Raw genomic sequence first — 15395 nt, forward strand, 5'->3', positions numbered from 1 at the left:
GAAGAGGAGGAGGAAGAGGAGGAGGAGAGGAGGAGGAAGAGGAGGAGGAGGAAGAGGAGGAGGAGGAAGAGGAGGAGGAGGAAGAGGAGGAGGAGGAAGGAGGAGGGAGGAGGAAGAGGAGGAGGAGGAGGAGGAAGAGGAGGAGGAGGAGGAGGAGGAGGAGGAGGAAGAGGAGGAGGAGGAGGAGGAGGAGGAGAAGAGGAGGAGGAGGAAGAGGAGGAGGAGGAAGAGGAGGAGGAGGAAGAGGAGGAGGAGGAAGAGGAGGAGGAGGAGGAGGAAGAGGAGGAGGAGGAAGAGGAGGAAGAGGAGGAGGAGGAAGAGGAGGAGGAGGAAGAGGAGGAGGAAGAGGAGGAGGAAGGAGGAGGAGGAGGAAGAGGAGGAGGAAGGAGGAGGAGGAGGAAGAGGAGGAGGAGGAAGGAGGAGGGAGGAGGAAGAGGAGGAGGAGGAGGAGGAAGAGGAGGAGGAGGAGGAGGAGGAGGAGGAGGAAGAGGAGGAGGAGGAGGAGGAGGAGGAGAGGAGGAGGAGAGGAAGAGGAGGAGGAGGAAGAGGAGGAGGAGGAAGAGGAGGAGGAGGAAGAGGAGGAGGAGGAGGAGGAAGAGGAGGAGGAGGAAGAGGAGGAGTGGAGGAGAGGAGGAGGAGGGAAGAGGAGGAGGAGAGGAGGAGGAAGGTGGAGGAGGAGGAAGAGGAGGAGGAAGGAGGAGGAGGAGGAAGAGGAGGAGGAAGAGGAGGAGGAAGAGGAGGAGGAGTGGAGGAGGATGGAGGAGGAGGAGGAGGAGGAGGGAGGAGGAGGAGGAGGAGGAGGAGGAGGAGGAGGTGGAGGAGGAGGAGGTGGAGGGAGGAGGAGGGAGGAGGAGGGAGGAGGACCACCACCATGTGTGGTACATGTGTGGAGGTCAGAGGACAGCTCTCTAGAGTCAGTTTTCTGCTCTCACCTTCATGTGGTCCTGGGGATTGAACCTGGGTCATCAAGTTTGGGCGTCAAGTTCCTTCCCCACTGAGCCATCTAGCCCACCTGATTTGAAAAGTGCTATGAAGTCACACAGCCAATGGCAGACAGTTAAGAGGACATCTGACCCAAACCAATGGAGATTGTGTATTAATACCTCAAACGAGTTTGCAGTCATCTGTCTAGCTGACTGAAATATCCATGCACTAGAATCACCGTCTCTTGCTTACTCATTTGTGAGATGACACCCTTGTTGATTCCTGACTCTACATGACATACCTTGAAGTTATTTGAAATTGTCAGGAGATGCTGGCAAGTGAAAAATGCCATCTTCAAGTAAAAATGTCTGTTGTTGTTTTTTTTTTAAAAAAACTTTATTATTTTTATTTATTTGTGTGCATATATGTGCACACTTTGTGGGCACATGTGTGCCATAACATATGTGTGGAAGTCAGAGGACAATTTACTGGAGTCAGCTCTCTCCATCTACCAAGTGTGTCCCAGGGATTGAACTCACTCGGACCCTCAGGCTTGAAGACAAGTGCCTTGACCCACTGAGCCATCTTACCAGCCCCTGTTTTTTAAATAGTTATTTTCAATACATGCCTCACATTCAGTTTTGACATATTACACCAAATCACCTCTATAGTCAACACATTGTGTACCCAAGAGGATGTCAGGCAAATATCCCATCAGTACCCAGGTCCCCACACCCTCCCTCCACATTTTGTTTGTTTCTAGACAAAGTTTCTCTGTGTAGTTTTTGGTGGCTGTCATGGATTTCGCTCTGTAGACCAGACTGGCCTCGAACTCAGAGATCCGCCTGGCTCTGCCTCCGAGTGCTGGGATTAAAGGCGTGCGCCACTGCCACCTGGTCTCCCTCAGCATTTTTTAAAGCAGTTTTTATAAACTGTGGCTGTTCTAATCAGTATATGGTACACTGACCTTGTTCATGTGGTGGGAGAGTAGCTCACTACAAGCTTTTTAATAAATGTTTGGGAACTGTAAAGATTATGCTCATGTATATTATACATGTCACCATCCAGAAATTCTGTTCCTAAACCATATACTTGATATAAATTGTGTATCAAAGGACATGCAAAAGAATATTCACATCAGTACTATATTAATATAAACAACCCACATATCTATCAATAATAGAATGGATAAATATATGAACACTCAATGCAATACTATATAGTAGTGAATTCAAGTGATATAAATTACAGGCAACATAAAAGCATCTCACAATCATAAAGTGAAGCAAAAGCATCCAGAAACAGAAGAGTGCACACACTGTGATCCCATCCACTTTAAGTTCAAGGGCAGTTTAGAATGACACCCTGAACTAGTGCAGGGAAGACCCTGGGGAGGCTGTGAAGTGACCAGAGCATGCACAAGGGGGCTTCCAGGATTCTGGTGTGATTTATTTCTTTACATGGGTGATGACCACACAGGCATCTTCCAACGATCAAGCCCACGCTTTTACAGTTGGGTACTGTACTGATGCGTGTTACAGCTCATCAAAAAGCTCAACAGACACTTATTTCTTGACAAAGTCCTAGTTCACTGAGGTTCTGGAGATTCACTGAACTGTGGGCCTGGTGGGGAAAGCCTGTGGTCCTGACTTCCACTGACGTGGTGTGCTCACACATGGATGCGGGTCGTGCCTGCTCTGCTGGGTTGTAACCTTTCAAGAGCCGGTACCTTAACGTCCTGAGGATCGCCTGATAGAATCCTCCCTGAATCCTTGGATTGAGAAGGCAATGCTGCCCTTCTCCATAGAGACAGAGTCTTGGGGAATAGACAAAAAGAGATGACTTTTTCTCCCCTTCTCTGTATTTCAAGGTGCTTAGGAAAAAATTGAATGGACTAGAATTCCTTCTTCACTCTTAAGGACAAAAATGAATAATAAGAGGATATAGGCAAAAAAACTATATTTAACTTCTCCAGTTAGGACTTCAAGCTCAAGAGTATGCTCACAGTGCCTTAAAACGGAACATCCCCCCTCTATGGAAGGGTTCCCTAACTATGGCACGCAGCCCCACGCAGCCCCACGCAGCCCCACGCAGCCCCACGCAGCCCCACGCAGCCCCACGCAGCCCCACGCAGCCCCACGCAGCCCCACGCAGCCCCACGCAGCCCCACGCAGCCCCACGCAGCCCCGTGCACTTACTGGATCTCCTCGCAGACCCTTTGCTCCACGGTCACCAGAAACCCCTCTCGTGCCTGGGCTTCCCTGAAATTAATACAGACCAGAACAAGAACAAGAGGGGAGGTTTTAATAAACTTAATAAGCATAAAGGGCTTAGATTCTCTCTGGTTTGAATAATTAAATATTTTTCCACTGAGATTGTTTTTAATCTGGAAAAAGGAACTACAAAAAAGAAAGTTCTTGGCATGAAATAAGAAACTCAGTGATGACCTCGGTTATTTACTGCACTCGTGAACTCTGTGTTCCAAATACACTTGTCACCTTGTCTGTCACTATTCTACAAAGGATTTTAAAAATATTTTGTTTTAATGAGGCATCAGAGACTCGAAGTTCATGCTACTTGCCCAAACACATCTCATAACAACAAAAATGTGGCTTCAAAATCAATTGCTCACACCGTGAAGACCAAACAGAAACCTTAGGGGCTATCATTGTGTCCCAGACAAAAAGGAAAGTCATGTACTCTCCCAACCCAGCTGCCTCATACCAGAGACCCCCGTCAATATCCGCCTGGGACCCAGGTATATTCTGTGGTCCCAATACTTTTTTTCTCCTTGTATCTGGTCCTTTCTCACATAACTGTGAAGTGATATCCAATCACAGTGAGCAAGATTTTCTCCCTCTCCCTCTCCCTCCCCCCCCCCCCGTGTGTGTGTGTGTGTGTGTGTGTGTGTGTGTGTGTGTGTGTTGTTTATATAGGGTCTTACTATGTAGCCTTGGCTGTCTTGGAACTCACTATGCAGACCAAGTTGGTCTCAAACAGAGAGCTACCTGCCTCTGCCTCCTGAGGAGTGCTGGGATCAAAGGTAAGTGGCGCCATGCCTGGTCCTTCCCCTATGCTGAGTACTGTATGACTCCACAGGGATCAAGAGAAAGGGAAAGGAGTGTTGCTGTGAGAGGCCTTATCGTTTGTGGTTGCCCTCCATAGAAAAGGCATGGCCCATGTGCTAAGAAACACATGTACATTATATAGACCCGAGTCAAGCTTAGCCATGCTCAGCCTTGAACAGCAGAACCCATCAGACACAGGAGAAATTAATGATTACTGTCATATGTGGATCAGGTTTCATGAATACTTGTCCCTAAACAAGTCTGTTGCCATAGCTGGTAGACACGTCTGGGGCAGTTGTTTTACTTTATAAACCATTCCTTTACCCCAAGTGAGGTTTACAGTTTGAGTCTTGGCTCCCTACCTGAGATCCCTCATCACCTTTTTCTCCTCTTCTTCCAGGAATCCCATTGTCACCCTAAAAAAAAATGGAGGAGCAAAGGCTCAAATTCTCATTTTCTCCACGAGAACCAGCTGCGAAAGGTATCTGGGACACAAGGCAAACATTGTACCTGTTCTCCATTTAATCCATCAATCCCATGTTCCCCAACTTCTCCCTGCAAAGACAGATGCAATTAGAACATAGAGCACATCTGTCAGACACCAAACAGAAACAGTCTCAAGGGTTTTGTGCTGAGCAACAGCCTCTTCATTAGCTGACACCTGGGTAATGTCAAAGATCACTTTCAGTAATAGAAACTGTCATAATAAACAGAGCCTGCAACGAGAAGCCGAAATAAAATGCAACTCAGGACAACTGTGGATTTCATCTTAGCCCAGTCAGAAAGCAAACGCGAACAAAACGATGGATGACAAATGCTAGAAGGGATGCAGGGAACACAGAACCCTCAATTCACTGTTGGGGGATTGCAAACTGATGCAGCCACTATGGAAATCCATGTGGAGAATTATCAAAAGGCTAAAAGTAAGTCTACCATGTGACCCAGCTGTACCACTCTCTAGTGTATTCCCAAAGGACTCAACATCGTACTCCACAGGTACTTGCTCAGCCATGTTTGTGCCTGCTCTTTTCACAATAGCTAGGAAATGGAAACAACCTAAATGTCCTTCAGCCAATGAACTGGTAATGAAACTGTGGTACCTACACACTATGGAATACTATTCATCTAAAGGAAAATGAAATCAAGAACTGCACAGGTAAGTGGATGGGGCTAGAGAAGATCATATTAAGTGAGGTAACCCAGATCCAGAAAAGCAAATGTTGCCTGTTCACTCTCACTGGGGGCTCTTGATCCAAATCTTCATGTTAGGACATAGCCCAGAGCAACTGCAGAAACCAGGGAAGTAAAACAGGACCATTGCCAGGATAGGGAGGTTAGGGAGCAATAGAGAGGGGATAGCTGAGTACAGCAATCTGATTCGGGAAAAGGGAAAGTGCTCCTTAGGGAGGGGGAGAGAGGAAATACAGAAGGCAGGAAGAGGGTAAAGAGGAATAGGACCTCATAGGGGAAATGGGAAAAGGAGAGGCTCTTTAGGAAGGGGGAGGGGAGGAAATACAGAAGGAGGAAGTAGATAACAATGATGTCTGACAACTCTGTGATGAGTTATACTATTAACTACTTTCAAAAAACCTAAACTACTTTCAAAAAACCTATAATACAAGTAATTCAGCATATAAACATACATACAGTTTTAATGAACTTTTCTCATCTGGGCTGACAATGCTTCCTCTAAGAGCCAAAGATTGCCTAAAAATAGCCCCAGTATCAGACATGAGAAGCCCTTCTTTGAAGTGTTGACCAGGGCTGTCTAAGAGACTCTCAGAACATACAGCCTATTGTTACTGCCCTTGTTCACTTACTTGCCCTACAGAGGTGGGAGCTAAGTCCCCACTGATGAAGACATCTTGCACTTCAGACCCAGATGCCAGAGACCCAGACCTGGAACTGACCTGAATGCCTCCTCCCTGAGGATTAACTTTCTTGGTACCAGAAGGCACCATGCAAGCTTCCAAAGGAGGGAGGCAACCAACGGTCCTTCCCAGCTGTGACACCTATCAACCACAATGACCAGTACGGCACGATAACCATGAGCATGCATCGTGTCACGAACACCTTGGCGATAACCAACCACTCTCTAATTGGACTTGAGACCCGCTCAACAAGAGTGAAAACATAGTACTTGAAAACCTAGCTGGAAGATCACGGAGTTTGCTGTGAGATAGTGTCTCCTAGTAATGTCAGAATGTACACTCAGAAAAATCTCACCAGTATGACTGCCTAAACATGAGAGGAACAAGGACAACAATAATAAAAATGTCAAGGTGGATGGGAAAAGCCCACAATCCTACACAAAGAACTACAGTCAACTAAGGAATGCTGAGCAGGAGAAATAGTCTTCTCCAGGGCAGAGCACACCAATTGGCAATCCAACACCAAATGCTCAGCCCCAAAAACATATATATAAGTAACCTTATATAGATCGAGCAGGTTACATTTATATACATGTACATATGTGCATACAATAACAGTGAAAAAAAAGAGGCCATGAATTTGAAAGAGAAAATGGAGGGGAATATGAGAGGGTTTGGAAGGAGGAGAGGGAAAAGAGAAATATTATAATTAAATAAAATGGCTGGTACAAAAAAAAAAAAGGAAGGAAGGAAGGAAGGAAGGCCAACAGTGACTTGACTTGTAGCAACTACTGATAACTAATGATTTCAAAAATAACATTTTTTTTCAGTAGATAACTGAAGGATAAATAAAATACATGGGCCTGGCACCATACCTCTTCTCCACTGAGTCCTCTGGTTCCCTGGTAACAGAAAGGAAGCAGCATGAGTATGGAAAGTGCAATGGACTGCTAAGATGACATCAGGAGGTCTTGTATAATCCTTACCTTAGGCCCTTTGGTGCCGAAGCATCCCTTACTACCTTGCTCTCCCATTGGTCCAGAGGCTCCTCTTTCTCCCTGAGGAAAAGAGGAAAGGCACAAACCCAGATGAGTGTGTGCTATTATGATCTGGGATCCGTCCTGGATACTTGACAAGTTTATTTTATTTTATTTTTAAGGAAACATCTGGCTAGTCATGACTTACATTCCAGGACTCGAGCCTATGAAAACAGAGAATGGAAGTAAATCATAGCTACAGCGATGACAGCCCTTTGCTTTGGATGCCACCTGCACACTGCCTGGGTGGGGCTTCCCTCTCCCCACATGGCCACCACATTGCTCCCTTTTAACCTCCTTCCCATGTGTGTCCATTCTGCCCTAAGCTGAGATTCAGGACTCTTTGCCCGGTCCCTATGACTTTAAGACTTTGACCCACGACCTCGGTCTGAGCATCACCCATGATGCTGCCTGAGCAGACCATCCCCATCCTTCCCACTCCTACGCTTACCATCACTCACTATCCGTTATCTCAACACAAGCCAGTCTTCTCCAGGGGACTTCTGCAGTGTCCTGGGTTCCAGCCATGCTGACCATGTGCCATTTTGCTAACTCCCAATCCTGTGACTTCATTATTGTCCTTGAGCTCATGGCTCCCCTTTGCAGTAATGCAATTTCCCAAATGCTTTACCCTGGAGAAACTCACTGCCATCCTTCAAGTGTCTGCCCAACTGTTACCCCCCTTTTTGCAGCCTTTTCCTCCCGGGCCCAACTCCCACTTTGGTGGTCTTTAAGCCATTGAGCTCCCGTTCTTGCTCAATACTGTCGCGTCGCCCACCCCCCCTGCCCCAACCCCCGGGCCTCTACACAGCCATGTGCAGAGCAGCTGGACACATGTTTGTCTCTTCTTCTTGTCTGTCTTCTCACTAGTGTGGAAGGGCCCTTAGGAGCCACATGTGCTCGTTTTTTGTGTTTCTCTCATTTCTGGGGTGCTCACACGGAGTGCGTGCGTGTGTGTGTGTGTGTGTGTGTGTGTGTGTGTGTGTGTGTGTGTGTGTATGTGCATATATATATAATGGGTATGTGTATCAACATCTTTGGTAAATAATGAAGTGAATAGTAAGGAGCTTCAATATGTATTGTCAAACGAATGTATGACTGGATGCATGGAAGGAAAAAAGAAAGACAGAGAAGAAAGGAAAAGGGGGAGAGGAGAAGGGAGGGAGAAACGAGGAAGGAGGGAGGGAGGAGGGAAGGGTTCCTGCTAAATGATGTGGTGAATTGGGTAAGTTCTTACCAAATGGCCTGAGCACATGGCAGGGATGTGGCACCTATGGTGAAGACGTTACCTTTCACACCCAGTTCATCATGCCATGTAGGTGAGGACGGTGGTGGAGTAATAACCCTAAAGGAGAAGTGTTACCCAAGCACAAGGAGGCTCGGGAAAGACCCTGGATGCCGCATCGGAACCCCCAGACTGTGGTCTTTGTTTCTCTTCTCGCGTTTGTAGGAATAAGTGAACTGTAACAGGTCTTGACTTACAGCAATGCCCTCTTCTCCCAGGTAGCCGTCACTGCCTTTAAAACCTGGGGGTCCCTGGAAAAAAGGAAAGAGGAGAAAACATGAGCACTTTACAGACTGCACAATGAGAGACGTCAAGGCAGATCCACCACTTTGAAGTTAGACTTCATGTGCGACACAAGAGTTTGAAAATGCCCCTGGTTTTCCACCTCAAGCCAGTGGTTGGTGTTTAGACAAACAAGAAAAACGAGAACTTTCATACAAGTATCCAGATATTCAAGGGTGTGTGTACATATTTGTGCATGTGTATATACACGGGGGAGGGAACTGTGGATGTAGGTGTGAGTGCATGAATACATGCATGTATATGAATCTGCATGTATGTATGTGGGATGGTAGCTGTGTATGTGTATGCATGAGTGTGTGCACATGCATGTGCACATGTGTACACCTGTGCCAGCACACTGTTTCCAGGAATACCAACAAAACTGGCATTCTTCTCTAGACAAATATATTTGTTCTTGACAGCCCAGAATTATTCTCTGTTTATTAAAATAACTTTCCCTCCTTTTTAGGACTTACTGCTACACATAGAACACCAGACCACACACATTTCCTTCTATTCTGGTTTCTGATATATTTTTAAATTCTACCATTTTCCTTCCATGAAGTTCAAGCATTCTAGAAATAATTAATCCAAAGCTTTCTTCAGTGACATGATTCTGGTGATGGGGGAGCCATACTGCTATGCATGGTGGCCAACCATCCAAACCATATGTCAAGTATTGAAATCATTAAATGTTTCCCATAGTGTGTTTGTACATATTTGAACATGTCCTAACGTCTAAAATAGTATTTTTATGCAAGAATGCATAAGTATTCCCTGTTTAGGAAATCCATGAATTAGTGGTGCTGGTTATAGAAAAAAAAAAAACCTATCTGGCCCATTTCTGTATATACAGCTAGGTCCATCAATGCTGTCCCATCCTTTTCTATGGTAGAGTGACCTGAGTCAGTTTGATTTTCAGCAGACTATACACAATATTGACTTGATTTTAATGTCACTGCCAAGGTTCAAAAGAGAAAGTGAAATGAGTTAGTGGTGTGGACGAAGCTTCATCATTCAGCATGAGGATCTCTCGATTTTTCTGCATTATCATTGCTGCTTGAACACTGTGTCCATCAAGGATCCCGATGACTGTGTCTCCTGAACACCCCCCCCTCCAAGAACTTCCAACCAATTCTAATTTAGAAGACCAAGGAAAATGGTAACTATCTAATCTGACACAGGCAAAGAGTAGCATAATTGTCCGCATCCTCCAGAGGCTCAGGCTGGCAGATAAAGCCTCTCTATTTCCACCCCAACTCATATCTGAAAGGCATGCTACAGTTCAAATGATGGGAATCATAAGTCTGAGGTAAAGTCACCTTTTTTCCTGCTGAGCCTGGATCCCCCATGGCGCCGTCCCCTCCTGTGCACCTGCACAGCAAACAGCAGCAGGTTCTTTCTGCAACGTTGATCTGGGAGAACATGAGGATAATTATATTTAGTGGCATTGATTCCCCAGCCCCACACACCCACTCCACTGTGGAGTCCATGGTGGCAGGAGCCTCCTACCATTCCTTTGAGTCCTGACATCTTTACCATATGAGGAATTCCTGACCAACAGAACGTGTTTGGCTCGACCATGGCCCGTTTACTGCATACTAAGTGATCAGTGGGGCTGCCTCTTGTCAACACACCTTACCCTAGCTTTGCCCATTGTTGACTGCTCTGTATATTCTGCCCCACATGCTTTGCTCAGCAAAATGAATGCATGCTCTTTTCTCCTGGCTCCATTTGTGAAATCTTAGCTTGTTAAGAGAGTCGACAGTGTACTCTGAAACACTGCTTGGAACAGAGTCCCCTGGAAATACATCCAGGAGAGCTTTGATGCGACTTTGGAAGTATCAGCTTCATGCCAACATTTTAGAAGCATTTGCTCCAGAGGGTGTGAGTATGAGAATATTCCCTTTAGGTGACAGCCAAAACAAAATTATTATATATTTAAAATGTGAGTGAATTTCACCCTGGACTTACTTTGACATCTCCTGAATAGCTAACACTGTGTTAGTTTATTTATTTATTTTGCAATTGGTCCAGCAGATTCATTTTTAGCAAAATTCAGTTTGCAGTAAATGCTGTACTTCATTTTCATGGGTAAAAAAAAAAAAAAAAAAAAAACAACCCATCCCTTCATTGGAAAGTATTCTGATATAATTTGTAGAGATTCTATAAATTATAAACAAATTAATTCCAAATCATTAACCACTCATTAAAGATCAGTAATGCGCTACAGACTTGGGAACACTCACACTCAAGTTTGATTTTCTATCTATTTCTGACATAGCATGGTAAAGATGCATCCTATCTAGGTGTCAGATTGTAAAAACAGAACAGAGCACAAGGGTCTGGCAGTGTGGAGACAACCCAAGAAAGTTCCTCGCGCAGAAAGTCCTTCCCCCACACTCAGAGCAGGCTGCTGTTTCTCTGCTTGACCTCCACATGCCATGGGCTGTCACTTACAGGGTGTGCTGCAGAGAAAGTACACCTTGAACACTAGTGTCACCATGTACTGTCATGCTCAGAGCAGCACGGGACCTGAGAAGCTGCTGGTTGAGGGAACAGCCCAGGCCTCTTCCTAACTCAGGCTCATCTTAGTGCCCCAGCACTCACAGGTTATGATCCGGCCAGCACAGTCAGTGCTGTTTACATATCTCCTTATTTTTCTCTTTGTTCTTCCTCTCACTACTTCTTTTGTTCCAAGTGTGTCTGCTGAACATGCTTTGACCTACTCTACTATGTGACACTTCAAACAGGTTCTTACTTAGGCTGGCTCATAAAGGCCCATCTCGTCTTTACTTAAAAGGTCAGTATTAGTTCACACCCATACTCATCAATATTAAACCTATATATGAGATAACCGAAGGCTGAAACTATTAGGGTAAGGCTATAGCCTTATGTTGTGGTTGGACATTTGCTTAAACCCTCCAGCCTTTTCTGATTCAACTTACTAGTTGCTTTGACAGCTGACTCCCAAGGTTCCTCATACCAATTGTGAACTGTGTTCTGTACTCAAATCCTTTCCCAAATTCAATGTAGAGAAGGTCAGCCAGGTTGCTGGTGTCGGCAGCTCCATCCACAGCAATAGTTATGAGGGCATTCAGGCCTGTTCAACATATTCTCCAGGTGAGGTGGGCTGGGGTCATTTAAATCATTCAGCACATTTGAATCGCTAGCCTCAGCCAACAGCTGCGTTCAATGGTCTACATCCTTGAACCCCATGATATGATGCTAGTAAACAACAGCACAGTAGTTAAGTGAAGCAAACTGGCGATGATGTGGCAGGTTGTAACAGGACTTCATGACATTATTGAAGTGAGCCAGTGAGTTAACCAAAGGTCCACACAGCTTGCTAAAATACAGAGGGGTTCATGCATCAGGAGAGCAAATGCGTTACATTTTTTATCCTACATGGAAGATTCTCAGAGCCACAATGTCAGAATCACCCAGGAGCATCTCAGAAATACAGACTTTCCTGAGATATATACCCACATTGGCTAGTATCTTTCAATCAAATACAGAATTGCATGGGAAAATGATCTATTTAAAAAAAAAATACAGGCTCTTAGGTCTTAATCCGTATCTACTGAACTCGAATCTGTATTTAAGCAAAACTCCCAGGTAGAGCAGTTGCTTAGCATGTGTGGTGCCCCAGGGTCAAGGCCCAGGTCTGTTCAAAAAAGCAAAGCAAAACAAACAAACCAACAAACAGAAATGGGTGTTGAAGGGCAGGAGAGACGACTCAGCGGTCAAGAGCACTGGCTGCTCTTGCAGAGGACCTGGGTCTGCTTCCTAGAACCCACATGGTGCCTTCAAAGCACCTGTAACTCCAGTTCCCCTCCAGTCTTGAAGGACCCTGCACACATGTGGTACACATGAACTAAAGCAGGCACACACGTATACAGATAATAAAATGGATGCTTTCAATGACCTCATCCGGAACTGATGCTCCAGCTGTAACTTTAAGTGGGAACAGATGACAACCACTTGGAGCAATGTCTCATAAGCCTTAGAATTATACAGATCAGAATACTTCAAATAAAACTTTAGGGCTGAGTGCAGGGTTGCCAATGACTGGTTTTCAAAACGAAGAATTAAGTAACCCTGGCAATCATCCTGGCTAACAGTTACGTTAGCTTTCTTAAATAGTTGCTATGAGCCTAGAAGAGAGTTAAATAATTTATATGCATTATCTTATTCATACCCTATAGGTACTCAGATATGATTAGAACCATATTTTATGGACAAGAAAACCAAGGCTTAAAGAAGTTCAGTTCCTAACTTACTGGACTGTTTAGGTTTTCATCTAGAGCCTAATTCCAAAGCCTTATACTCAAGGACATTTTAACCAAAATGGACTGAGGACATAATCATGGAATAAAGCGCAACTCTGCACTTTCTCATTCTCCAATGGGTGTGTGAGGCACTATCCGGATGGGATCTGGAGACCAAAATACCAGAGTAGAAAAAGAAATATTCAAGGGCTTCATTGAGTCAAGGTGCCTTCTTCGAGAAGCCCATACTATGTAGTTTGAATGAAAAGAGGGGAGTACTCCCAGGGCCATGGGCATGGCCCGGATTTGAGGCGAGGCTGCTACAGTGGTTAATAGCGGGAAGGAAGGAAGGAAGGCTGAAGACGTGGATGGCCAGCTTTGTTCCTGTTTGCCCGGGACTTTTCTGGTTAGTTAGTCCTGTAAATTCCTGGCCTGGCCCAGAAAAACTAGGGTAACTGGTCACCCTTCTAGACTAAGAATGAGCAAAAAGGAGAAAGTCTGTAGGGTGAACTGGGATAATGCTGTGCAGCTGAATTGGGTGTTAGTGGTGAGGGAAGGCATGCTTATGGAACTAGTTAAAGGAAAGTGTATTCACATCTGTTTTTCCTTACAAGTTCAGGAAATGTAAAAGTGTGAGTGTTATGAGATCCATGGGATACTGACATGTAGGAAATATGCACAGAACTATTATTTGTGAATATTCTCAGAATTGGAGTATTCAATCCTGCTCCCTTCAGACTCATTCAATAAATGAATCACACAACTTTCAAAACAATGTCTCAGTTGCTAAAAATGAATCAAGAAAGAAAACGCTTTAAATGTTGTGAGAATAAGGAATCACAGAGGAAATTCTAGGGCATTTGACTTTTAAATCTTAAACTAATTCAAACCCCAATCTTGTGGTGGTATTGTGTTCCCTGAAATATTGTGTACCCTAATAAATTTATCTGGGGTCAGAGAACAGAACAGCCACTAGATATAGAGGCCAGAAAATGGTGGCACACACACCTTTAATCCTAGCATTCCAGAGGCAGAGATCCATCTGGATCTCTGTGAGTTCAAGGCCAAACTGGAAACAGCCAGGCGTGGTGACTCACGCCTTTAATCCCAGGAAGTGATGACAGAAAGCAGAAAGGTATATAAGGCGTGAGGACCAGGAACTAGAGCTGGTTAAGCTTTATAGGCTTTTGAGAAACTGAGACCCATTCGGACGAGGACTCAGAGGCTCCCAGTCTGAGGAAACAGGATCGTCTGAGGAAACAGGATCAGCTGAGGAATTGACAAGGTGAAGTGGCTGTGGCTTGTTCTGCTTCTCTGATCTTCTAGCATTCACCCCAATAACTGGCATCGGGTTTGATTTTATTAATAAGACCATTTAAGATTACTGCTACGCGGTGGATCTCTGTGAGTTCGAGGCCAGCCTGGGCTACCAAGCGAGTTCCAGGAAAGGCGCAAAGCTACTGCTACTCAATCTACATGCATAAATTGTAGAGCCACGCCCACTGTCATTAATTCTTTTCTCTTCTCTTCTTGTTGCATGGTGACTGCCTAGTCTACATGCCAATATATGATCTTGAACTAAAGCAGTCTCCTAGGTCAACAGATCATCAATAGAAGCCGTGTGCGTGTGCGTGTGCGTGTGCGTGTGCGTGTGCGTGTGCGTGTGCGTGTGTGTGTGTGCGCGCGCGCGCGCGCGCGCGCGCGCGTACGGGAAGCCAGGGACAGGTATTCTTTGTCCATTTGAGAGCCATGTGATGCTCTTAAGAGAATACTACCACTACCATTCCTTTGTTACTTTCTCAAAGAGTCTAAATTTCTGAAGATATAATATATATATATATATATATATATATATATATATATATATATATGTATGTATCTTCGGAAGTTGATACATGTAGCAGGCTTTCTTTTGGGCTACCAACCAGCTCCCAAATCATACACAAAGACTTATTATTAGTTATGAATGCTCAGCTTTACCTTATGCTTGTTTCTACTTAGCTCTTATAATTTAATTTAACCTGTTTCTCTTAATCTATGTTTTGTCTTGGGGTTTTTTACCTTTTATTCTGTACATTCTGTACATCCTACTTCGTGTCTGTCTGTCTGGTGTCTGTCTGTCTGGTCCTGGGCATCTCCCTTTCTTTCTTCCTTGCTCTCCTCATTCTTCCAAGCCTAGATCTCTCCTATTTATTCTCTCTGCCCGCCAGCCCCACCTATCCCTCTCTTGCCTAGCTATTGGTCATTTGACTTTTTATTAAAATTAATCAGGCAGGCAAGGGGGAAACAGCAACACATCTCTACGTAATTAAATAAATGCAGCATAAACAAATATAACACATTTTACATTGTTAAACAAATGAAACATAAATAAATGTAGCACATCTTTGCCTAGTTAAAGCAATATTCCACAACAGATACAAATTTCCTAGGTTTTCTCTGGGAGATGGAGACAGAACAGTCGTAGAGTTCTGGACATTCCTAAGTGCTTCCTAGAGGACACTTTAACACCACAGGCAAGAGACATATCCCCCCTCCACATACACCACACAAAAGGAGGGCCGAGATAGTTAAAATCACAAGATTACAAAACTGTCATCTCAAACTAGGTGCCCCAAAGTCTTGTCCTTAATCTTAACTAAAAATCTGTTTAGAGC

The 15395-nt window shown here is 44.7% G+C and overlaps 1 protein-coding gene across 1 annotated transcript in view; it reads right to left on the reverse strand.

The window, feature by feature from the left end:
* The window catches only part of Col6a6 (collagen type VI alpha 6 chain), a 142633-nt gene that overhangs the window by 65055 nt on the left and 62183 nt on the right, over positions 1-15395 (reverse strand). The window contains exons 11-18 of the mRNA XM_059268521.1: positions 11416-11570; positions 9790-9882; positions 8383-8436; positions 6850-6921; positions 6739-6765; positions 4503-4547; positions 4355-4408; positions 3123-3185 (exon numbers count right to left, since the gene is read on the reverse strand). Coding sequence (XP_059124504.1) covers positions 3123-3185; positions 4355-4408; positions 4503-4547; positions 6739-6765; positions 6850-6921; positions 8383-8436; positions 9790-9882; positions 11416-11570 — 563 coding nt within the window. The remainder of the gene's footprint in view (positions 1-3122; positions 3186-4354; positions 4409-4502; positions 4548-6738; positions 6766-6849; positions 6922-8382; positions 8437-9789; positions 9883-11415; positions 11571-15395) is intronic.

The sequence above is a fragment of the Peromyscus eremicus genome, chromosome 7, assembly GCF_949786415.1.
Source record: "Peromyscus eremicus chromosome 7, PerEre_H2_v1, whole genome shotgun sequence".
Lineage (NCBI taxonomy): Eukaryota > Metazoa > Chordata > Mammalia > Rodentia > Cricetidae > Peromyscus > Peromyscus eremicus.